The sequence below is a fragment of the Equus caballus genome, chromosome 13, assembly GCF_041296265.1.
Source record: "Equus caballus isolate H_3958 breed thoroughbred chromosome 13, TB-T2T, whole genome shotgun sequence".
In the NCBI taxonomy this organism is placed as follows: domain Eukaryota; kingdom Metazoa; phylum Chordata; class Mammalia; order Perissodactyla; family Equidae; genus Equus; species Equus caballus.
In genome coordinates this window covers 39,280,484-39,304,246 of record NC_091696.1, presented here as the reverse complement: position 1 = coordinate 39,304,246, position 23,763 = coordinate 39,280,484, and the positions used below count along the sequence as shown (strand labels likewise).

Here is a 23,763-nt window from a genome sequence, read left to right as displayed (position 1 = left end):
AGAGGAGGGGCAGGGGCAGAAGGTTCCAGGCAAGAAAAAAGAAGATTCGAAGGCAGGACCCCAAGCTGCAAGCCTAGAGAACTATGACCTGGCATCCTTTCCCATCCTTGCAAAGGGCCATTTCTGTACAAACAAGATCCCAGCTTTGCTGCCCGGGCAAACACCCCCATACACCCAGCCGCTGAAAGCAGGTGAGGCTGCTGTAAGGAATCAGAAGCTAGTGTGAGAGCCCTCCCCGAATCTGACGTTCAGTCCAGAGGTTTCTATAAGTTCCTTTATTGACAAAGCAAAGTATAAAAAGAACAAGGCCCCCCAATGACCCATATGATTAAAAGTGCAAATTTACTCCAACCTGAAATAGAAAACAAATCTCAGGCCTCGACTGTTTGGGCCACGGAAATTTGGCGATTAAAACGCTTTTTAATCACACAACTGTAGCAGCTGAATTATATCTGATCAACTCTTTGGTCTCTGTTATTGGAACAAAATATGCTATGGCTGCAGCCGACAGACTGCGTCCTAACACGCCATTTGGGGTCAGAATACACATGAAAAATAACAATAAAATAAGAGGAATGTTTTAAAGTCAAGTGACTGAATCAAGGCACTTTTTTTTTTTTAAAGCAAAAGGTGCTAAAAATATTCCTGCATATCTGATATTTCAAAAACCAGACCAGCTATCATTTAGCTGCACGTTTTGGTCTGTTCTCTCTGTATAGAAGATGGCATATATCTTTCTCCCTCCCCAATTTATACTTGCTTTATCCCCACCAAATCATGTGCTATGTAGGTATAAAAACATAAACAGTAGTGTCTAAGTAACACATGTGATTTTTTAAAAAAATTAACAAATGCCAAGATGATAACACTGAACTTCTTTTTCCCTCTGGAGGGGACACTGGAAATGTTAAGGAGGCTCATTTCCCCCCACCCCTGGGAGGGAGGTAACAGCCTTCCTCCACGTGGATAAGCATAAGTCTTCATCCTCAAGGTTGAAAGCCACATTTTACAGAAAAAGGGACTTACTCCATGAGGTTCGAAGAGATGCTTTGGGAGTATTTTCGGTTAATGCCTTCAGAATGCGGGGATGTCAATTTCAGTGGGAGCCACCGAGTCAGAAAGCGATAGAGACCTCTGATCAGAACAGTCTTCTCGGCAGTGGGAAGGGTGACAAGCCTAAGGAGCTTGGCCGGAAGACCCAGCATTGTTTTTCTGGTGTTTACGGCCACCAACCATCATTGCCAAGCCACAGGCTAGGATACCATCAAAAACCTAATAATTAATTTAAAAATAAGAATAAAATGCAAATAAAAAAGAAACAAGTTATTCTGCAATCCTTCCTGATTACTCATCTGAAAGCTCCGACAGAACCAAGGGGTTTGGCCTTGACTCACTCAGGAAATGCCAAGAACCGGCCCCCAGCAGAGGATCTGACTCGAAAAGAGGCTCCAGGATCCCGGGTCCTTCTGGGAATTGCGAGTTAAGTGTTATCTGTGGCCGTGTTAATTTTTTTTGGTTTGTTTCTATAATAAAGCTTAGCTCTGAGAGATAGACTTGAAATATCACACCCCCAACGAAGTATAACATCATACCCATAATGATAAACAGAACCTTATCCATACTTGGGGGGTTAACTGTGTAAGGCAGGGGTCGCAAACTGGTGGCCCCCAGGCTCAACCAAATGTTTTCTTTGGCCCACATGGTGTTTTGGACAGTTTTAAGTTATTCTGTTTAAAAATAAGGAAGTTTCACTTTTTAAAAAAAAAATCATGATTTCCAGCCCCTCTCTACCCATTTTTCCCTGCATGGAGCTGAGCCGTGACGGCCGCCCCTTATAAAGGGCGTAGTCTCCACTACCCCCCCACCCCGCTTCCCTTATTTATCTTCCTAACTTGCTTCTGCAGGCTGCTGAGTTTGCGACCCCTGGTTTAGAATAGCACATACCTAAAAGTGTGTTTCCTCACCCAAACCTCTCTCACACCCTCACATGATTTCCAACCCGTCTCCCCTTCTCCCCATCTCTTCCTTTCACTTCCATCTTAAGTCCTTCTTCCTGAATTCTTCCACTTTCTCTTGGTTCGCTTGAATTCTCCCTTCTCTCAGCTTCAGTTTCATTTTGCAAAGAAATAACCCCTTCTCCCAGCCCCTCCAGCATTCCAGGATGGCTCCTAGGACTGGTCAGACCCCGAAGGGTGTCTCGTGGCAAAATGGCTGAGTCCTGTCCGCCAACACATATCCTTTGGACACTGGCTGGACAATTAATCTTTTTTTTTTTTTTTTAACATGATCAATTTTGAATCTTCTTGTATGAGAATATTTGCATATATGAATCTCCAGTACCAAGTACACACCAAAAATGTGTACGTTGCAGATCAAGGACATGACGGAGCCCTAATAAAACACAGAAGTGAGTGTAATTAAGTGCCTCGGGCAACCATCACACCTGGCTAATAAGCCCTATTATTGCATTTGTACACAGTACATGTCTGGGATTATTAAACATTGATCAAAATTGATCGAAAGCTCTGATTTGGTTACCATGGACAGAGAACAATTGCTCAGCATGGCATTTAAATAAAACATGAATATTTTAAAAACTCACAAACACAATGCCCCGTTACTTTAAAAAATAATAATAAAATTTAAAAATCTTGAGGATGGATGAGGCTTTGGGTAATTAACCTGAAAGAAATACACAACAAAAAAAACTACAAGAACAGTATGTTACCAGATTTAAACTTCAAAATGCTAGTAAGATACAAAAGAGAAGGAACCTATCAACTCGGCTAGAAATATCTGGAACACTTAGCTTTTAACTCCCCTGATCCAGCAGAATTAAGGACTACAGGAGAAATTGTGGCTGAGCATGAAAACATTATAAATATGTATATATATATATATATAAAGACTACTTAGTTGTGGCATTTATTTTAAAAGGTAATTTTTAAAAACACTGTGCAGTTTCTGTCTTTGCAGGAAGCTGCTAGACTAATCCTTTGCTAAAAGCAGTACCTATGACCTCACTGACCTGCAAAGCTTAGAGCGACCTTTGTGGTATCCAGGGGAACTGGCCCCAAAACAACCTCAAAGAGACAGTATGACATTTGCAACTGTTTCTTACAGTCCAAGGTTGCGAGGGGTAGAAAAAGTCTTTGCAGCCCCGATGAGAAGGATTCTCTAGAAATCGTTTATTTACAGTGATTTCCTGCAGTGGCCAAGTTGGTCCCCTAAAAAGGGTTGGAATAGTTCCCTCTAAAGAGCTCAGAAATGAAACAATGGCCCTATTCAGGTGGCTACTTCCGTCTTCCAAGTTTTACCTTTAAGAGCCTAAGGAAGTGCATGTCTTTATTAAGAAAGACAAAAATCCCAGGGGCTGGCCTGGTGGCGGAGTGGTTAAGTTCGGATGCCCCACTTCTGCAGCCCAGGGTTTGGGAGTTCAGATCCCAGGAGCAGATCTACATACCGCTCATCAAGCCCTGCTGTGGTGACATCCCACATACAAAATAGAGGAGGATTGGCACAGATACTAGCTCAGGGCCCATCTTCCTCACCAAAAAAAAAAAAAAAAAAAAAAAAAAATTTCTGAAGGATAACACTGGGATGGCTGCATTTTCTATTAGGCCAGCAGATGGTGGACCTTTATAAACCTAAACTGAGTTTTAAGTCAACTGATGCAAAGGAGGGCTGTTAGAAATTTGGGAGGACAAGGAGTGGATTTCAGGATGGGCTCCTTCCAGGTGCTAAATACACCCAACCTGGTCATATTTATGCCCAAAGAGAAAAAAGAGCAGACCGCTGCCAAGGGCCATCTCCCTCGATCGGGGAGTAACTGATCTTCAGGCACAGAGCCCAAGCCGCTGAACTCTAAGTGAAATGCTTTGCAAGTCCTGTGCCAAATCAACCGCTCCTCAAAGCTGGCCTGAGGACCACTTGCAGACCGCTTGGGCAACGGGAGAAAAACTAACCATCACTGAGCATTGACTGAGAGAGCCAACGACATGCTAGGCACAGCAGCAGTAGCTCCTTTCCATTATCTCCTTCAACTCAGAAAGAAATCTCCATGCGAAGGAGTTTGCTAAAAAGCCTTAAAACAAAAAGGGTTTCTGTCTCCAGCCACAGCCAGCCCTGGCGAGACCCCTTGATTGGCAAAGACTGAAACACATCTTTCTCCAGACCCGACATGTTTTAGGCCCTCACCAGTGTTGTCTTAGGTATCTACTGCTGCTCTGCGCTGCGCCTGGCTCACAGGAGGTGCTCAATGAACGGGCGTTGACTGGTACACGGCCCGGCGTGCGCCTGCGGGGATGTTAAGCCAGCCTATTTTTCACTGCACATTTCCTAATAGGAAATGTACCCAGACTCCCTTTCAGATGCAACATTTGGCACTAGCAATTATCACAATACAAAAGAATTGGTCAAAACAAGGTGCTATCTGCTCTGGAAGTTTCTCTAACTGACTCTTGACTGCCTCTCCACACATGTGATTTAATTCTTCGGGGACCTGTCAAACCCCCGTGATTGCACCATTTAAAAATTCCAACGACTCCAGTGAATTAATGTTAATTTGAATAATGGAAACTGTGTTTCTCAGATCATTCGCCCCCAGAATAGAACTTCAATTCCAGTTGTAGATTAAGATTCAGATTTTTGTAAAGACCGTCAGGAACCCAGGACCTTGCAAGAAGTTACCTGAAAACACATTCCCTTCTTCAGATTTGGGGCCAGCGAGATCTGTGTCTTAAAAACCGACATGGGGCACTTTCTCTGCAGCTAGTTCTTGCTTCCTTTACTGGACTTCCCTAAAAGCAGAATCCAGAATCATTCTACACAAACCAACATTTGGACCAACTCCTAGCTGCTGCCCTTGGCTGTTTTTCTGTAGCCTGCCCAGGACCCCCCTGGTGGGCGTGAAGAAGACGCCATAACTATATTGAATTGTGGAGCCAGGGTGCCATTTAAGCACCAAATACCATCTTCTTAATTTTCCAACACCTGCAGTTTATCTTCCTTGCTTTCAACTGGCTTCATTGCCATCCCCACCCCCACCCGGTGGGAGAAGCTTTAGGACATTAGGCCAGGTGGGGGCGCTGTCACGGTTTACGGTTCGTCTTCAGGGAACCCCTGGGTACGCTGACTCCCTGGTGGGGGGCACCTGGCAAGGTAGCGGGGACCCCCATAGGCCCGGAGAAGCTGGGGCAGCCTTCGCCACGTGGACAGCAAGCGTGCCGCTGCGAGCTCCCGGGCGTGCCTGTCGAAAACAGCCAGGAGGTCAACTGGGGCTGCTTCACGCAGGACCTTGGGCAGTGGGCCCACCTCCACGGCCGCCCCGCCAGGGCCCAGGACGCAGTGGAAGAGTGTATGGCGTCGCAGCAGGCAGTCCCTAAGGAACTGCACCAACTCTTCCAGGCGCTCAACCAGGTGCGCCTCGTCCCAGCCTTGCGCGGCAGCCCCCTTGCACAGCAGCACCGCCAGCAGCGCTGTCTTGAGCACGTAAGAGGAGAGGATGCGTCCCCACTGGGTGGCAGCCATGGGGTCCAGGCCACGGGCGCCTAGGTCGCGCAGAGCTTTAAGTAACTGCAGGCACTTGAGGTAGCAGGCACCTGGAGGGGCCCGTTCCTGCAGCCAGCTCAGCAGCTTCTGCTCCTGGCGCGCTGTGTTCACGCCCCACAGTGCCTCGGCACGCAGGCCTCCTGGGAGCTCCGAAAGGGGCCCGAAGGGCGAGGGTGGTGGTGGTGGTGCCACGAGGAAGACACTGTCGCCCAAATGGACGGCGGGGATGAGACGCACGGCCATGGAAAGGCGGCAGCAGCCGTAATCGGTGCGGCAGGGTAGGATATGCAGGGTGGGAGGCTGTTCCAGGCCACCCGGGGTCAGGCTGACGCGACAACGCTCCTCCAGGCTGTAGCGCACGGTGGCCAGGGAGCGCTGCAGGTGCGACTGGAACCAGCGCAGCACCAGCGCGGCCGAGAGGTGGCGCCGCCCACGCACGTCCACGCAAAAGCCGTCGGCGAAGGGTTTGCAGTCCCGGAGCCAGTGGGCCCCCGAGGCCCCCGGCGGCGCCTTGAGTGCGCACACGAAGCAGCCGTGGAAGCCTGGGGACAGCCCGGGCTCGGCGCCCAGGCCCCGCGGCTCCAGCGCCACCAGCGGCGGGAGGCGCAGCGGCACCAGCACGTCGAAGCCGTCGGGCCGGCGGATTTTATGCTGCTCGTAGGCGCTGCCCACCTGGATGAAGTCTCCGCGGAAGGCCAGGGCCAGCGCTCCTCCGGGGATGGGACCTGGGGACCCTCGGGCGCGACCAGCCCGCACCAGCTCGCCCACGATCCGGCTCACGTGCGCCTTGCTGTGGCCCAGCACGTGCGGCGACAGGCGCACTTCATGCTCGTAGTAACTCTCCAGCAAGATGGCGAGGCTCGGCTCTCGGAAGTGTCTCGGAGAGAAGGCGGTGTGCCTCCCCAGGCGCGGAGACCCGGGCAGGAAGCGCTGCCGGACAGCGTGGCGACAGCGCAGGAGGATGTAGCCGAGGAGGAGCAGGATCGCCACCTTGAGCAGCGGGAAGCCGCCGTCGGCGCCGTCGAGGGGCTCGGCCCGGGCGCCCCCGCTTCCCCGCAGGACATGGTAGAGGCACACGAGGGCGGTGCACAGGCCGGTCACCAGGGGCCAGAAGACGCGCAGATTGAGGGTATAGTGCACCGACATGCCGGGCGCCTGGGGCCGCGGCGGCCGAGCAGCCCAGGGCGCGAGCCCCGGCGGCGCCCCCGGACCGGCATGCGCGCAGCGCCCGGGCAGCCCCGCTGGCCCGCTCGCCTGCGCCTCCGCGGCGGCTCCCCCCTCGCAGGGCCGGGGGAAGCCGCCCTCCAGCTCGGCCTCCTCTCCCGGCTCAAGGGTTCCTTGCAGCGGCGGCGCGCTCTGCCCTCCCGGGCCCGGGGCCGCGCCCTAGCCCGCCGCGCGCTGTGTCCTGCCCGGCGGCCCTCCCCGCCCGGCGCCCCGGCGCGCGGCCCGCGCCCAGCTGCTGGCCCGATCCGGCTCGCCTCCTACCCTGGCCCGCTCTCCTGGCCCGCGGGGTCGCCCGCCGCTCCCCTGCGCGCCGGTTCCCGTTACTCGGGCGCCGGGAGTTTCCTCTTCCGAGGGGAGGCGAGGCCGCGCCAGCTGGCGGGGAGGAAATGCCGAAGGCTGGAGCGGCGCGCGGGCCGGCCCCCTCCCGGGCCTCCGCCTTAAAGCGACGCGGGGCGGCGGGAGGGACTTCAGGACGCGCTTGAAACTGGCCTCCGCGGGCCACCCCCATCCTCCCTCCCCGAAGGCAGAACCGGGAAGGCCCTGATTGTGGGGCGGTGGCCTGGGCCGGGAAGGTTCTGGAGTTGTGCGCCCATAAAGTGACGCTGGGAAGGTGAAAGAAGGGGAAGACAGCTCGCCCCGAGCCTGCTCCCCCGCCCCCCCAGCAAGTCGTGGTGGCTGGTGGTGGTGGCGTGGCAGGCCTTGGGACGAAGCAGGCCCCTGCCGGGGTGCCGCAGTCCTTGACTCAAACCACTGCTTCCTGGGCGCCTACTGTGTGCCGAGCAGGAAGCTCGGTGCTGGGGAATAGCAGCCGAGAAAACAGACAAGGTTTCTGCCCTTCGGAAAGCTTGCAGCCTTTTTTAAAAAGAGGAAACCAAACAGAAAGGATCCCATAGCAGAGAATGCTCAGGAAGACACACAGGTGGTCTGAGGAAGTGAGCAGGTGGGGCTGCCGTGGGAGCTGGAGGCTGCCTTTGGGGGACCGTGGTCTGAGATCTGAATGAGGAGGACCCAGCCTTGGGAAGAATAGTGATACAGGACTCACAGTGTGCCAGGACTGTGCTCCCCACGTTACACAGATTCGCTCACTCCTCATGTCAGTCCTCTGAAATGGATGCTGTTATTTTCCCCATTTTTCCGATGTGGAAACTGGGCCCAGACAAGTTCAGCCACTTGCCCGAGGTGACACAGCTTTAACAGAGCTGCGACTTGACCGCAGGCATCCAGCTCCAGAGAAGCCAGAGGGCAGGACTGAGGGATGGGGACCAGGAAGTCCCTTCCTCAACTGCTGGGAATTCGCCTGTGTCCTTTGTGGGGACCTACACTGGGACCTCAGTCAGGGGAAGCTTGCTTTATTTCATAAGAGGGAGCACTCCCTGAAATAATCTGGGCGTATTTAATTATCTGGATTGATTTAAGTAATTATTTATTTACTCCCAGTGCACCTTCCCTGCCCCCACAGCCGGTTAAGGAGAGCAAGGGTGAAGGCATTAAATGTGTCGAACCCAGCTGGCATCTGGGAATCAGGACTCAGAGGATGCTCCTGGGTTAAGCACTGAGATTACACCCAGGAAGTCCCGGGTTGGGCCTCTCAGAGCTCAGCAGACCTGCTCTCAGATCCAGTCTCTGTCGCCATCAGCTCGGAGACCAGAAACACAGCACAGAAAGAAGGTGTCTCATGTTAGCGGAGCCGGCAAGGGGATCCTACAGCAGGATCCAGGAGCAACCCAGGCGCTAAGCGTCCTTAGAAGAAGAGGGAGAGAGAGATCTCCATGCGCATGCACCGAGGGAAGTCTTTATGAGGACACAGCCTGAAGGTGACCATCTGCAGGCCGGGAAGAGAGCCCTCCCCGGAAGCTGGACCCTGCCAGACCTTGATCTTGGACTTCTGGCCTCCAGACTGGGAGAAATAAATGTCAGTTGTTTAAGCCTACGAGCCTACAGTATTTGTAATACGCGGCCCAAGCGGACTAATACATTGGATACCCAGCGCTGAACCGGGAGGTGGGGTGAGTCCTGCCCAAACCACGAGAGGGTGTCCCCCAAGGAAAGTTGGGGTGCTGTGCTGGAAGGAGGGGCGGGGTGTTTTGGCATTCATAAACAACAGGCGGCCCCCAGGTTTGGATAAATCTCTTGGTCTCACTTTGCTTCAAACTTCCTGCCTAGACAGTGGGGGTGCCGCTCCCAGGGTGACTTGTTCTTTTTTACTGGTAGATATGGTGCATGCCATTCAACCGTGCAAAGAAGGGCAGTGCTCTAGGTCAGAGGTCGGCAAACATTTTTGTCCAGGGCCAGAGAGTAAATATTTGAGGCTTGCGGGGCCTCACCGTCTCTGCTATGGCTCCTCGGTCTGCTGCTGTCGCCCAGACTCGTTTCTGGGGCTGCCGTCACAAAGTGCCACAAACTGGGTGGCTAATAAAAGGAGTTTATTCTCTCGCAGTTCTCGAAGGCAGCAGGGCTGTGCTCCCTCCGAAGGCTCCAGGGGAGAGTACTCGGTCGTCTCTTCCAGCTTCCCGTGGCTCTGGGCCTTCCCTGGCTTGTGGCTGCATCGCTCTGACCTCGGCCTGCGTCTTCACGTGACCTTCTGCTCTGTGTGCGTCTTCTCCTCTTCTGTCTGCTATAAGGACACCTGTCATTGGATTTAGGGCCCACCTGGGTAATCCAGAATGGTCTCATCTGGAGATCCTTAATTTAATTATGTGTGCAAACATTTTTCCAAATAAGGTCACATTTACAGGTTCCAAGGGGTAGGGCACAGACATATCTTTTGGAGGTGTGTTGGGAAAACCTCAGTTTTCTTTCCTATGTGTCTCTTTCACTCCTCACACAGAAACTTCACTTCTGACGCTTCTGGTCACCAAATGTGGAGGTTTGTGCCCACAACAAGCAATTCTCTGTGCACCAGCTGGGAGTCCTACGTTTTAACTTAATTCTGACGCTATCCACCCGCAAGACCACCCCTCACCCCACTTCAGTTGCCAGTCACAAGTAGTAGGGCCCCAGCTTACCCACAACTTTTGTCCAGTTTGGCAACGAATCGGAGGTTCCCATGACCCCATCCTTGGGTTCGATAATTTGCTAGAGCGCCTCCCAGAACTCAGGGAAACACATTTACCGGTTAATCAAAAGAGATGGTAAAGATGTTTCTGTCCCCACAGAGTTGGGGCGTGTCACCCTCCTGGTACATGGATGCGTTCACCAACCTGGAAGCTCCCCAAACCCCATACATTGGGGACCTTCTGGAGGCTTCCTCATGTATTATGATCAATTGTTAACTCCATTTCCAGCCACTCTCCCCTCTTTGGAGAATGGGGGCATGGGGCTGAAAATTCCAAGCCTCTAATCACGGCTTGGTCTTTCTGGCGACCAGCCCCATGCAGGAGCCACCCACCAGCGTCACCTCCCTAGAACAGAAGATACTCCTGGTGCTCTTATCACCTAGGACATTATAAGAGTTTTAGGAGCCCTATGCTGGGAACGGGGGGCAGAGACCTATCCTTGTATTTTTTCTATTATCTCCCAGGGACCATGTGAGTACCCCACTATGCCGAGTAGATGATGTGTCACTGTTGCTGTCTTTCCTGCCTCTAATGTGTTTCCATAGCACATTTCCTCCAAAGACTTTAAAGGACAAGCTGGGGACTTTGCACTCAAACAATCTACTGTATGTGTCAGAGCAAATACAAATTCATGTATGCAGTAATTTATTACCCACCTTTGTGGGTTCCTACTGTGCCAGGCAGCGGGCAACGTGAAGGAGAACAGTCAGGTGCTCTGAGCTTACGAATGAAAACGCCACAGGGGATGGGCGGGTTCAGAAAACTGCCACTGATAATTATTTCATTAAAAATCTCCTTTAATGTTCAATATTTGACAAAGGCCACTCCTGGCTTTTTTTTGTTGTTTTTTTTATGGCTCATATACGCGCAGCCCTCTAGATATTTCTGTTATCCCAGAGGCGTGTCCCGTAGTGGAAGAATGACAACTTTGATGAGAGGGGAAGAGAAGCAGGAGGAGACGCCTTTCCCACAGGAGGCCCCAAGGCGGGCTCTCAGGGAGGGGACCTGTGACCAGGCTTTGAGGGATGGGAAAGGACAGTACATTTGATAGCTGGCACGGCCCTTCCCCTCGGTGTCTTCTTAAATGCTCGGGACAAGCCCAGTGAGGTAGGTGCTATAGTTAATGCCATTTAACATATGGGAAAAGTGAGGCTGAGAGAGAGTCAGCAACTTACTCAAAGTCACACAGCTGGCAGGGCTGACTCCAGTGCTGGGCTCTTAACCTCTGTGCTTCCTTCCCTTTCACACGGTAAATGGTTTTATGGCACAGAAAGAGCACATTCTGGGAAGGCAGGTGAATTTCTGTTTGTATCTGTCTCCCTGCCAGGTGACGAGGTTCTGGGAAGCCAGGACTTTGCCATAGTCACCTTTGTAACCCCAACACCCAGTATCATGCTGGGAACGTCACAGAGGTTTGTTGAATGAATGCACGCATGCATGCATGAATAGGATTTTGACCAGCAGAAATTCGGGGAGGCCAGTCCAGGTAAAGGAAACAAAATGTGCCAGTGCACAGAGGTCAGGAGCATGTGACAGTGTGGGGGGCAGAGGATGTCGGTCCTGTCGTTGCAGAAGCCTGGAGTCTGTGAATGGACACTGGCGTTCCCTGGCCGACCCATGCAGCCTTCTCTGCAGCTGGGGCTGGAAAGCTAAAGACACTCCCCCACTCCCTGGCATAGGGACAGGTGCTGCCCAAGACACCTGCTTTGCCAGGGCTGTGGGTGGCAGAGGTAGAGCACTTCTGAAACCCACAACTGGGCCCTGATTCCTTGGGCAGCTCCCTCGTTGGGGCTGAGGCAGCAGCTCCCTGGACAGCCCAGTTCTGCTGTGTGGCCGAGTGGTCTTTTCTGGAAATTGCGCTCAGAGTCCTTTCCTGCTGCTTCCCAGTGCTTCTCAGGCTCTGTGATAAATGATCTGTTGCCGTTTCTTTAAAATCTTCCTCTCGGTTGTACTATGTGTGACTGTTGCCCAGCTTACGACCTGGGCAACTCAGAACATTCACGCTGGTCCAGCCTCCGTTCAGAGACAGAAGCTCAATCACACTTTTGAGGATGTCATAGCAATGTCAAGGTTTTTTTCTTTTTTGGTTTTGTTTTTGTGAGGAAGATTGACCCTGAGCTAACATCTGTGCCAGTCTTCCTCTGTTTTGTTTGTTTTTTGAGGAGGATTAGCCCTGAGCTAACATCTGTTGCCAATCCTCCTCATTTTGCTGAGGAAGACTGGCCCTGAGCTAACATCCATGCCCATCTTCCTCTACTTTATATGTGAGATGCCTGTCACAGCATGGCTTGCTGAGCGGTGTGTAGGTCTGCACCCAGGATCCGACCCTGGGCCACTGAAGTGGAATGTGTGAACTGAACCGCTGCTCCACTGGGGCGGCCCCAGCAATGTCAAGTTGATGCAGATATTTCTAAACACTTTACTCTCAAGGGACTGGACCAGGGCAGCCCGTAACAAGGGGGCCTGACACACAGCTTTGCCAACGGTGCCACCCAATACTAGGTGGTGACCAAGTGACCCAAAGCTATCTTCTTTCTCTCTTGGGGAGTCTCGATGGGACACAGAAGCCATGAGGAAGCAGAATTCAGAATGAAACAGAAGCCATGGACTAGGCAAAGGCTTTGAGGAAACGGAAACCTTGGCAGGTTGGGGGAGGGGAGGGGAGGAGGAAGCGGGGAGAGCCAGCAGCTGATCCAGGAGTGGTGGTGGCAGAGGTGATGCTGAACGCTAAAGCTGCCGTGTGCTGGATGACATTCCAGATCCCACCCTGTCTGAGCAGCTGCTGCCTCGGGTCCCTGTGGATCCTTCTCATAATCCTCACTGGCGTCTGAGGTCACTTCCTTGCAACTCGGACTCAGGGGAGGGGGGCAGTGGGGGTGGCAATTAGCCTGGTTCCCTAGAGAACAGAACCTGAGGGTGCAGCTTGCATATGAATGTGTTATTGGAGGTGCAAGCCCAAGGGAACAAGAGTGAGGCAGAGGGGCCGGCCCAGTGGCATAGCGGTTAAGTTTGCATGTTCAGTGTCCGCGGCCCTGGGTTCGCCGGTTCGGATCCCGGGGGTGGACCTACGCACGGTTCATCAAGCCGTGCTGTGGCAGGCATCCCACATATAAAATAGAGGGAGATGGGAGATGGGCTCAGGGCTAATCTTCCTCAAGAGATGAAAAAAAAGTGAGGCAGAGGGGAAGTGAAGCAGGGAAGGAAGGAGGGCACATACAAGGTGGCACGTTCCTGAGCTGGCCACAGCTTTGCGGCAAACATAGCTGGCTCCTGTCACCAGAGTCTCCAGTGACACTGCACAGAGCCGCTTCATCTCTAAACAGCCAGGGAGAAACAGGGCAACCAAGTCAATGGATGGCGCCTCCCCACCTCCTTCCCCACTGTCAGAGTATGCCCACAGGGCACTCACCGCCCGCACTTCCCTGGCCGTGCCATCAGGCTGATGGAGAAGCCAGCGTCTCTGCAGGCTGGTTTGTGCACATGCGGGCAGTCTCTCCTTCTCCCTCTGTGCTGGCTCCGGGCTGAGGAAGTCCTCGGTCAGTGGCAGTGGCTGGCGCCTTCCAACTGTGAAAACGGAGTGAGCCGTCGCTAGGGCTGCTCTGGGCAAGAAACAGGGCAGGAGAGCAGGCCACTGTGCAGACGGGGCTCAGTGGATCTGGGGTGGCCCAGGAACTGGGTCTGGTGCAGAAGGCTCTCCAGCAGGGGTTTGAGGTAAGCTGATTCTGGAGGATGAATTGATCATCGCCAGATGAAGGCAGTGAAAAAGGGCAGACCGCGCAGAAGTCCCTTCATGTACGGAATACTGGAGACCTGAAAGAGCATGAGTCAGATTTCAGTAGGTCTGAAGTTTGGGGCTAAGGGGAGAAATGTTGAGAGATGAGACTGGAGGGCTGGTCACAACCCTGTGTATCTTGCTGTTTGTTTAGAATGCTCTTGGTTACTAGTAGCAGAAGATTCCAATTCAGCTGATGTAAACAACAAGGACATGTCACAGCCTCACATACTGGAAGTCTAGAGGTGGAGTGGCTCCAGGCTCGCTTAATTCAGTGGCTCAACCCTGCCATCAGGTTCCTACCATCTACAGACTAGCTCTCCTCCTGGTTTCAAAATGGCTGCCATCCTTTCAGGCATCGCATCCAGATACAGCAACATCTACCAGAAGATGGAACTAGCACTATGCCTGGTACTTTATAGAAGAGGCTGTCTCCTTTGGATCTCTATTTTAGAGCAAGGAAATATTTCACAGAACTCTCCCAGCAGAACTTTCTGCACGTTTCATGGCCTAGAATTGCGTCATGTCCAGGCCCAAACCAATCACTGGCAAGAGGAATGGAGTTGCCCTGTTTGGCTTATAATAATCAGGATTTACCTCTGGCTAGGGGTACATCACCTTTGTTAAGAGTTGAGACCTGAATAATTTTGGGGTTCCTGTAATAAGGAAGAAGGGGACTAGGTGATGGGTGGATGTATTAATTAAGATGTAGGTTCTGCTCTTACAGAAACCTGAAATTACAGCAGCTGAAACAAAATAACAATTTGCCGCTCATGAAACAGTCACGGTGTCAGGAACCCGGGCTCCTTCCATCTTGTTGCTCCATCACTTTCTGCTGCCCTGATGCTATGCTGCAAGATGGTGCACCATTGCCCCTGCCTTCCAGCCTGTGGGATGGAATAAAAAGACAAAGGAAGGGCACGCTTATTCCTTTTAAGGGCATGACATGGAATCACACATTCCATTTGTATATCTTACAGTGGCCCGAACTTAGTCACATGGTGTGATACTGTGATTTATAATAAGAAATATATTTTTGGTCTTTGACCCGTTTCTGGCACAGAGCTCCTAAAACCCTTGGAATTTCCTAAGAGATGAGAGTGCAAAAGGTGTCTTTTGTTATGGGAATGAGGTGATGCTTGGACTACAATTAAGGGTTGGGGCTGGGTGCCAGGCAAACCAACCATGTGATTAGAGGTCTGGAACTTTCAGTGCCACCCCCTCACCTCCGGGGAGGGGAGAGGGGCTGGAGAGTGAATCCAATGGCCCAATGGCCAATGAGTTAACCAAGCATGCCTACGTAATGAAGTGAATCCCAAGTGAGGGGCGAGACAGGGGACAGCCTGGTGGGACTGAGCCCCTAACCAGTGGGATCTGATGCCATCTGCAGGTAGATGGTGTTAGAATTGAGTTGAATTGTAGGACACCCAGCTGGCCTTGGAGAACGGCTTGGCAGTGTGGGAAAGCCCCTACACATGCTGGAATTGGTCCCAGAATTATAAATGGCCACATGTCACAGCAAAGGAGGCTGGGAAATGTACTCATTATCCTAGAGAGCATGTATCCTGCTAAAAATAAGTGTTTTATTACTATGGAAAAGAAAGACAATAAATGTTAGGGGCCAATCCTCAGCCTTTGCCATAGCAGGCGACCAACGTATCTGCTCCACGGGCTGCTGTTGGATGAGTTGTGTCCTAACTGTGATTCATTATTGGTGTGATGAGTAATTCAATGTTTGTATTTCGACATATATTGTAAATGTTTTTGCAAGCAGGGACCATATCTGTCTTGTCTACGCTCAATTGCTAATTGTTGAATGACTGAATGAATGAAAGAAGGAATCTTATTTCAGAAGTCCCACAAAGGAGTCCTAGATCGATAAGGAGATTTTCACGAGCAAATATTGTTCCCTGCTCTCTGTTTTCAAAGCCACTGTTCATATAAGAGTCATGAATAATGAAACCAACATCGGTGAAAGGGCAGCTTTGGCCCAGCAGAGATGAAGGGCCAAGACAGAGCTAAGGAGTCCGTAATGCAATTTGGTCCCAATAAAATGGTGCGATATGAAGTTCAAGGCCACCAGATTTACACTCTAAACCCAATGCAATTAGAGAGCAAGAGCCCAATTTCCTGCCTGATCCAGTGCTTCTAATTTGAGTCATTTTATGGCCGCAGACTTCCCACTGACACTGTCTGGTGATGTCATGGCGAGAATTTTGACAGTCATTAAATTTCTGGCTGGAGGGCCAGTGGGGCCAAAGAGACTCAGAACTGAGTGGAACATCAAAGTCCGTGAGTGCAGAAAGCCACTGTCTACAAAGTCGACGAGTCAGATGCGGGGCCCCTCTTCCATCTTCTGCTGTCAGGGAGGAGATAAGGGTCAGCAGGTCCTGCATGTTTATCACCGGGACGAATGTTCTAGTTAAGCACCATACATGATGTAACTTATGCAGCCCTCACCGCACAGAGCCACCTTATGAGGTAGCTTCTATCTTTATCTCCATTTTGTAGATGGGGAAACTGAGGCATGGCCAGGGAACATGCTTTGCCCCAGGTCATCCAGCCAGAAAGTGGCAGAGCTGGGATTCGAACCCATGCCTCCCACGTTGATGCCTTTAACCACCGGGCAAACTGCCTTGAGTGAGTCCTTTCCAAATGGGCATCTGATGATGTTTTCCAGGATCTGGCGCCAAAGAGAAAAAATAAGGCAGATGAAGGGAATTTTTCATAAAGCTCAATTTACAGTGGAGTCTCTTCTTACAGAGTAGGGACATTTCAAAGTCAGCACATAGCAAAAGAAAACTGTATTTTGTCCAAATTATCCTTGAAAGATCAGCATACGGGTTTGGATCACACATTTGTCAAAACTCATCGAACGGTCCGCTTCAGACTTGTGCATTTCACTGCATCTAAATTTCACCTCAAAAAATCACAAACACATATTGGATTCTAGTGAGTGATCTGCACGCTGAAGTGTTCAGGGGTGACAGGTACTGCCCTCAGCAATTGCTTTGAAATGGATCAGAAAATAAGATGGGTTGATGGGTGCAGCGAAGGATGGATAAACGGATAGACGCGCGAGAAAGCAAGTCAGGCTCAGCGCTAACTGGAGAATCTAAGTGGTGGCTATCTGGGTGTTCGCTGTACAATTCTTTCGATTTCTCTGTATGCTTGAAAAAAAATTTTTAATATAACGTTGAGAGAAAAAAATAAAAATCTGTTAGCAAGTTGCTATTTTAGAAACATATTCTGTCTCTCATTGGCTATGGCGGTCAGCTTTTTCTCCAGCATTGATACCAAAGTTTCATTGGTCCAACACCTGACGAAGGAGCTGGTTTGAGTTTATGGGCCAAGTTGTATGAATCGTACGTCTCTTTAAGCCCTCAGCGTGGCAAGCGAGCCATTGTAAGACCCCGACAATGGGTGACAACGTGAGACCGGCTCTCTCAGTAAAGCGATGAGGCAGATTGTCCACAGTATTTGAAGTGTTCTCTTCCATACTCCAAAGCATTTTTGTTTATGTAGCTGACTCCCAACAACTTCAATTTGCATATGATAAGTTCTAATATAGTCATTTAAAAAAATCTGTCCTTTAAGAGAATGCCCTTCACTCTATTGGATGTTAAAATAGACATTTCCTTTTAAGGAGAAACTGATGGTAATGATACTCATGGGAGGCTGGTTTCTTTCCTTAAGTGCTAACTTTGCAAAACGAAAAGTTGGCGATCCTAAGCCTGTCTCCCAAATCACTTAGCTCTGCCCCTCGAATGTGGGTGGGGCTTTTATCTGCTTTGTGCCCCATTTTCTCCCCAGGGCCTGGCACTGGAGTCACTCAATAAATATTTGTTGAGTTCAGTTTGCCGGCCTCTGAAATCTAAAGGGTTGGGGAGAAAAAAGCCTGCACCAAGATTCGAGCAGTCGTTACTGACCCCATGGATTGTTAGATGTGCCTGCGCTGGGGCCCAGCCCCACACAGCCATCCTGTGATCATCTGAAGACACAGGTGTCGTGAAGAGAGCCACGGCCTGGCCAGATCCCCTCCACGTAACTTACACTCCATCCATTCCACTTGGGACATTTTCCCCCAAGGAGGGAAAGTATCGCTCTTTTATGTACCTCACAAACGAAGAGGACCCTGTGTGTATTGACACCACTAAAGGATCCCTTGGGATTTGCATCTCTCTGGTGGAGGAGGAAGAAAAGAGACTTCTCAGGGAAACACAGCAGAGAGGACCCCCAGGACCCCCATGGGAGCATATTTCTCTGCACTCTGGGTGGGCACGGTGGGAAATTCTGCCACGTGCTTGGGGACCTGGATTTTTGGCACCTGGGTGCATCCACAAACCCACGATTGTCCACGTTCCTGAGCCCTTGCTATGTGTCAACACCGTGCTTTCCATGTGTATTTTCACGCACGCTCAAGGCCAACTTTTAAGGTGGGTATTCATATCATCACCCATTTTCCAGATGAGGAAAGTGAAATTCAGAGGGATTACAAACCTGTACAAGGCCATCCAGCCAAGAGCAGAGAGGACCAACATTTGACTCAGTTCCACCCGACTCCCACACCAGTGCCCTTGCCAGTCCACCACGACAACTCTGTGAACTGAATGTCAGAGGCAGTGGTATCCTTGGGACTCTGCTGCAAATGAGAACCAGAACTGAGGCCACAAATGCTGGCTGCCAGAGATTCTAGTCTGGGGTAGAATGCTCCAGTGGGTGTCTCTTGTTTCTGCCTCCTTGGCATCCATTCTCCCTTCTGGTGACAAGACTCTGATTTTTGTGGGGGACCTCACCTCTTCCCCTAGATCTCAGCTCTCTTGATTTGGGTGGCACTGGCCACACCCCCCAACTCCAGGAGCAGACACGTGACCCAGGCCTGTCCGTTGAGAATCCAGTATTCCCCTGCTCCCTCCGTGACTCAGGGCGAGAAGGTGCTCCAAGTTGATCTGTAAGTATCAGTTAGCTTTTGGTGCATAACAAATATCCCAGACCTTAAAGGCTTCGATAAGAAACATTTGTTATTTTTCACAGTTCTGTTGGTTGGCAGAGTGGTTCTTTGGTCTGGGCCAGCTCAGCTGATCTCGGTGGGCTCTTGGTGGCTTGGCTGGAACTGAATGGTCTGGGATGGCCTGACTCGCACGGGCAGTGGTTGGTGGGCTGGAACTGCCTGTGTGCTGCACGTCATTGCTCATTCTCCAGGAGGCTACTCCGGCCTTGTTCGTGGCAGCATCATTCAAAGAGATTCAAAGAGAAGCGCTTTTTCCATCAGAGTTGCTGATCTATGAGGCCAGATCATGTAGCCTGAGGATGCTGGCCGGCATCTTACCACCAAGGGGAAAGGCTGGCTGGAGAGGAAAGGACCACAGAGCACAGAGAGGGAAATTCCTGATCGCTTCATTTGAGCTCCCGGATCCAGCCATGCTTGATGTTAGACTTTTTATAGTTAGGTCGCTTTGAGTCTCTCTTCTAAGGGATTGGAAGTGAGAGCAAGGTAGGTTTCCTTCTTTCCAAATCCCTTCTTCAGATTCCCACAGCTCATCTCTGGAGTGGTGGCAACAGCTGCTCTCCGTCTTTGGATGCTGTCTGTCTTAGTCCGTCCAGGCTGCCATGACAGAACACCAAGGACTAGGTGTCTTATAAACAATAGAAATCTAATTCTCACAGTGCTGGAGGCTAGGACGCCGAGATCAAGTGCCAGCCAGTCTCGTGAGGACTAATGGTCCTCAGTTAGATCAGTAGATGGTCATCTTCTTGCTGTGTCCCCATATGGCAGAAGGGGTGAGGGGTCTCTCTGGGGTTTCTTTTATGAGGACGCTAATCCCATTTGCGAGGTCCCCACCCTCGTGACTTAACCACCTCCCCAAAGCCCCACTTCCTAGTTCCATCACCTTGGGCATCAGAGTTCGACACATGAATTTAGAGGGGACACCCACAGCCTATAGCACTGTCCCTTGGATCCTATTTGAGCTCCTGGCCTTTTGCTTTCCTTCTACTGAATAACTGATTTCCACGGAGACGGGCATGAGGGACAGTCAGTAAAGAGGACAGCCCTGGTGGGTTTCACACCAGTGTTTGCTTTGACCTCAACAGAGACAGGATACGGCTGCCAGGATTTTCAGTAAAGATGCCAGGAATGTTGTAACAAGCTAACTGAATGATGAGCGGGTCTGTTGAAACCCCATGACCTGGAAAAAGTGCCTGTTTTTTAATATTGGTCACTTTTTTGGGTGGTACCCTAATCTCTCCACGGGCACCCAAATGTCTATGTACAGAGAAGCCCCTCCCTACACCGAGCCCCACAATGTGTCCAATTCATTTGTGCCTCTAAGACGGCTCAGAAGAACACTCTTGGAAATGAAGTTTAAACATATGGAAATGGATGGAAATTGTGGAGGTCTGGAGTATAGTAGGAACACTTTTAATTGATGTGAATTCAACCATAAAAATAGGGCAGAAAGGAGGGAGCAGGGACTGGAGAGAGAGACGGAGAGAGAGAATATTATAGTCACAGCGTAAACGTTGCCGGGGAACCACCCATCTACCACGAGTCTGGTGAGCACACACTTGGCGATGAGTGTGAGAAGGGAGCTGGAAATCGGCTGTTGTCCCTTCTCTCCGTCCAGTTCCCATCTGTTGGGGGCAACTAATATTTAGATTGCAATTTCTCTTCAACATGATCCTAAGAAACAATTTCTTATAGAGCTCAACCAGAGAAACACAGCGACGGGTTCCCACCCTGGAAAAATTAACTAGGTATACGGAGATGCTGGGAGGTAGGACATGCTGTGTTTGCTGGGAATTTAAGAAATTCTTTCCAGGGTATCTTTGACAATACGTGATTTTCACCATGCTTGTTGACTCTGGAACCTTCCCCTTTGCATCCCTGCGCTGAAAAGGATGCTTATTGTCTCTGAAACCTGCCACAACTCTCATCGATTGCAGTTTCGAACACTCTCGCTGGAGGATATGACGCCTTCCTCTGACCCATTTGAACCCGTCACAAATGGAGAAGTGATTTTTGAGTCATTGAGAGCTGGCATCGCCAATGATCTCAGACTCCTCGCTCTGCAGCTCTTGAGCAGCCTCCCCACAGCCCCTCCCCGGCCCCCGCCTGCTGGGCCCGAGGGCTGGCAGGATGGGACGCCCCCTCTGCTGACAGCCACACTGGCGGGCTCTCGCCTGACCACCTCGGGCTGCCCCAGCCTAGCGGCATCTTACTTGCCGCTCGGTGCTCTGCCCATCAGCTTGACAAGATGCCCAGCTGCCATTGCGTACCTTTCCCTTGGACACAGAGGCCCTTTACTTTTCCTCCTTGGTTTAAGGCACACTGTGAGGAGAGAAAGAGTAGATTCGGCTGTCTTTTATAGCCCTCTTCAGAGCTCGGGCTTTCTTCTGCGGCTGAAAGTGGCCCATGCCACTTTGTGCATAAAAGGGATACACTGTCAGCCCTGCCTGTCGGGGCTGCGCTGGGCACATAATCTACCTCACTTTTCTTTGGTGTTGATTTGATGTATTTAGTTTCTGACCCTGCGTGAGGGACCCGCCAGCACCCCCATCCTTTAGGAGGCCTTGAGCAATACCCACCTCATTCATGGGGGATGCCCAACCCAGACCAGACCCGGGATGCAGCAGGTGTTCCATTTGCATGAGTAAAATCCCCAGACCCAAACAAGCTGTGCTCGCTGCAACCACAGGGAGGGGCCAGCAGCCAGGCACCCACACATGTTCAGAGTTATGTTCACAAAACCGTCCTTATCTCACTCTGCGGCTTCTGTTCACCTGACAGGCAGCTGTGTGGATTACCGATAATTCGCTCAATGTTCACTGATTCAACACATACTTCTCGACCACCTACTATGTGCCACACTCTGTTCTAGGTGCTTGGGATACGCTCAGTGAACAGAACAAAGATCTCAGCCCTCACTGAGCTGATGTCTGAAGCCTCATACGTTACAGTGGGGACCACAGAATTTATCGTTCAAACTCAGACACCCTTGAGAGGGAAAATGGTGACCATGGATAATTAAGTCGGACAACAGGCATTGACCAGGGCTGCCCTGGACAAACCACAGGGGAGGTGTGAGGTGGTCCAGGGGCTTCCTTGTGGTGGGCCCAGTTCAGGAGTTAGGTGCTTCTCTAGCAGAAAGAGCGTGTGGTTTGGAGGTACACAGTGCTGGGTCTGAGACTTACGAACGGTGACATCAGCTTCCTTCTGATCTTCTAGTTTTTGGGTGATCAGGATTAAGTAACGCACGGAAAGCAACTGTCCCACGCCTGGCACATAGAGGCTTAACAAATGTGGGTCTACCATCCCTCAACTCAATGCCGACCCCACCCCCAACACACACACCTACACACACACTCACTCACACACTCACTCACACATACATTTACTAGATTTGGAAGCTACTCTTTAATAGCTAAAGCAACCTACTTGGATTTGCAGAAAACTGATTTTGGTTAAATAGCTCCAGGACAATTTCTACTGGAAGAAAAGGAGAATATAATCAGGGGAAAATGATAATAACTACTACATTTATTGAGAGTTTACTGTAAATGCGAAGCCGTTTTTATGTTCATTCTGTTCCGTAATCCTTACAGTCTCTATGAAGCAAGTTGCGATTTCGTTGACCCATCTTAAGGGTGAGGAGAGGACGGCCCGCATCAGAGGTCGGCAAACGTTTTCTGTAAAGGGTCAGAGAGTGAAGATTGTAGGTTTTGAGGTCCTACGGATTCTGTTGCAACTACTCAAGCTGCCGTTGTAGCGGGAAAGCAGCCACAGACGTGCCAACGAAGGGTGTGGCTGTGCCCCAGTAAATCTTTCTTCACAACAGCAGCTGGATTTGGCTCCGGGGCCAGTTTGCTGACCCCTGACCTGGGGATGTAAGAGCCGGCCCCAGGTCACCATGGGGAAGTGGGGCAGCTGGCATTCGAGCTGCACTTATTCGCACAGTTCTCCGCCTCGCTTCCCCCACTACAGCATCTCTTGGAGATTTTTCCATATTACAGTAAACAGAGCCACCTCATTCTTAACGGCTGCAGAGTGATGCCTGGAAGGGCTGAATCGTAGGTGGTGTGGCTGGTCCCCTCCTGGCAGGTGTTGAGGTCGGTTACAATCTTTTCTATCACAAGCAATCCCCCAGCAAATACCCTTGTGCACGTGTCATTTGGCTCACGTCGAACTGTACGTGCAGAAGAGACCTCTAGGCGGGGACTTGGGGCACCCAGCACCTACGGCATGCTGCAGGAAACCGGACTCCTCTGAAGAGGCCATGTGGAGACGAATGAGCAAGGCCTCTAGACCCTTCCTTGGTCCCATGCTCAGCTCTGGCCATCTGTGCAGATAAGCCACGAACGCTGTGGTTGACCTCCAGATAAAGGTCACTCTTGGAGTTAATGAATGAAGAAAATGGCACACTGGGACAGTGGCACTGCTATCCACTCTGCCTTCTTGATCTTGGAATAATTTCTTCACAGCTACCCCATCGAAAGCAGAAATCTAAGCTGTGAGCTTCCTGGGGGCAGAGACTGTCTTAGTCAACACCGCCTGACTCATTCGTTCATTCGTTCATTCATTCATTCAACACGTATTGATGAAGCACCCACAATGGGTCATATGCTGTGCTGGCACTGAGACTACAGTGATAAACAGGAGGGTCAAGGGCCATTGTTTGGGGAGGCTACAGGCTGGTGGGTCACGGAGACAAGCAAACAGGTAATTAATGTGCAATGTGATGAGGGCTATGGCACGGGACACAGGAGCGTATGGGAGCCGCTAGAAGAGAATTCGTATAGGAGAGTGGGAGATGAAAGAAGGCTTCCTAGGGAAATGGAGTCTCCCCTAAGACTTGAAATCATGCACTAAAAGTATCAATTAGGGTTGATACCTTTCGGGTGCTATTAACAAACGCCAAAACTAACAGTGGCTTAAACGCAGTAAGAGTTTCAGGTCAAAAAGTGGGCAGTCCAGGGATGGTGTGGCAGTGTCATGGTCACCAGGGACCTGGAATCTTTCTGTTTTTCTGCATTGCCATCCTTGGCATAGGGCTTTCCTCCTCAAAGATGCCTCATGGTTTCACATGGCTGCTGGAGTTCCAGCCATCATACCCACATCCCAGGCTGGAAGCAAGAGTTGGAGGAAGGCAAAAAGGGCCAGCT

General features: G+C 51.0%; 1 protein-coding gene across 1 annotated transcript; it reads right to left on the bottom strand.

The window, feature by feature from the left end:
- Positions 1-260: 260 nt before the first annotated feature.
- On the bottom strand, positions 261-8,698 carry ITPRIPL2 (ITPRIP like 2). Its single transcript, XM_023616258.2, has one exon. The coding sequence runs from the start codon at positions 6,694-6,696 to the stop codon at positions 5,098-5,100; it is 1,599 nt and encodes a 532-aa protein (XP_023472026.1). The 5' UTR covers positions 6,697-8,698; the 3' UTR covers positions 261-5,097.
- Between the last annotated feature and the right edge of the window lie 15,065 nt (positions 8,699-23,763).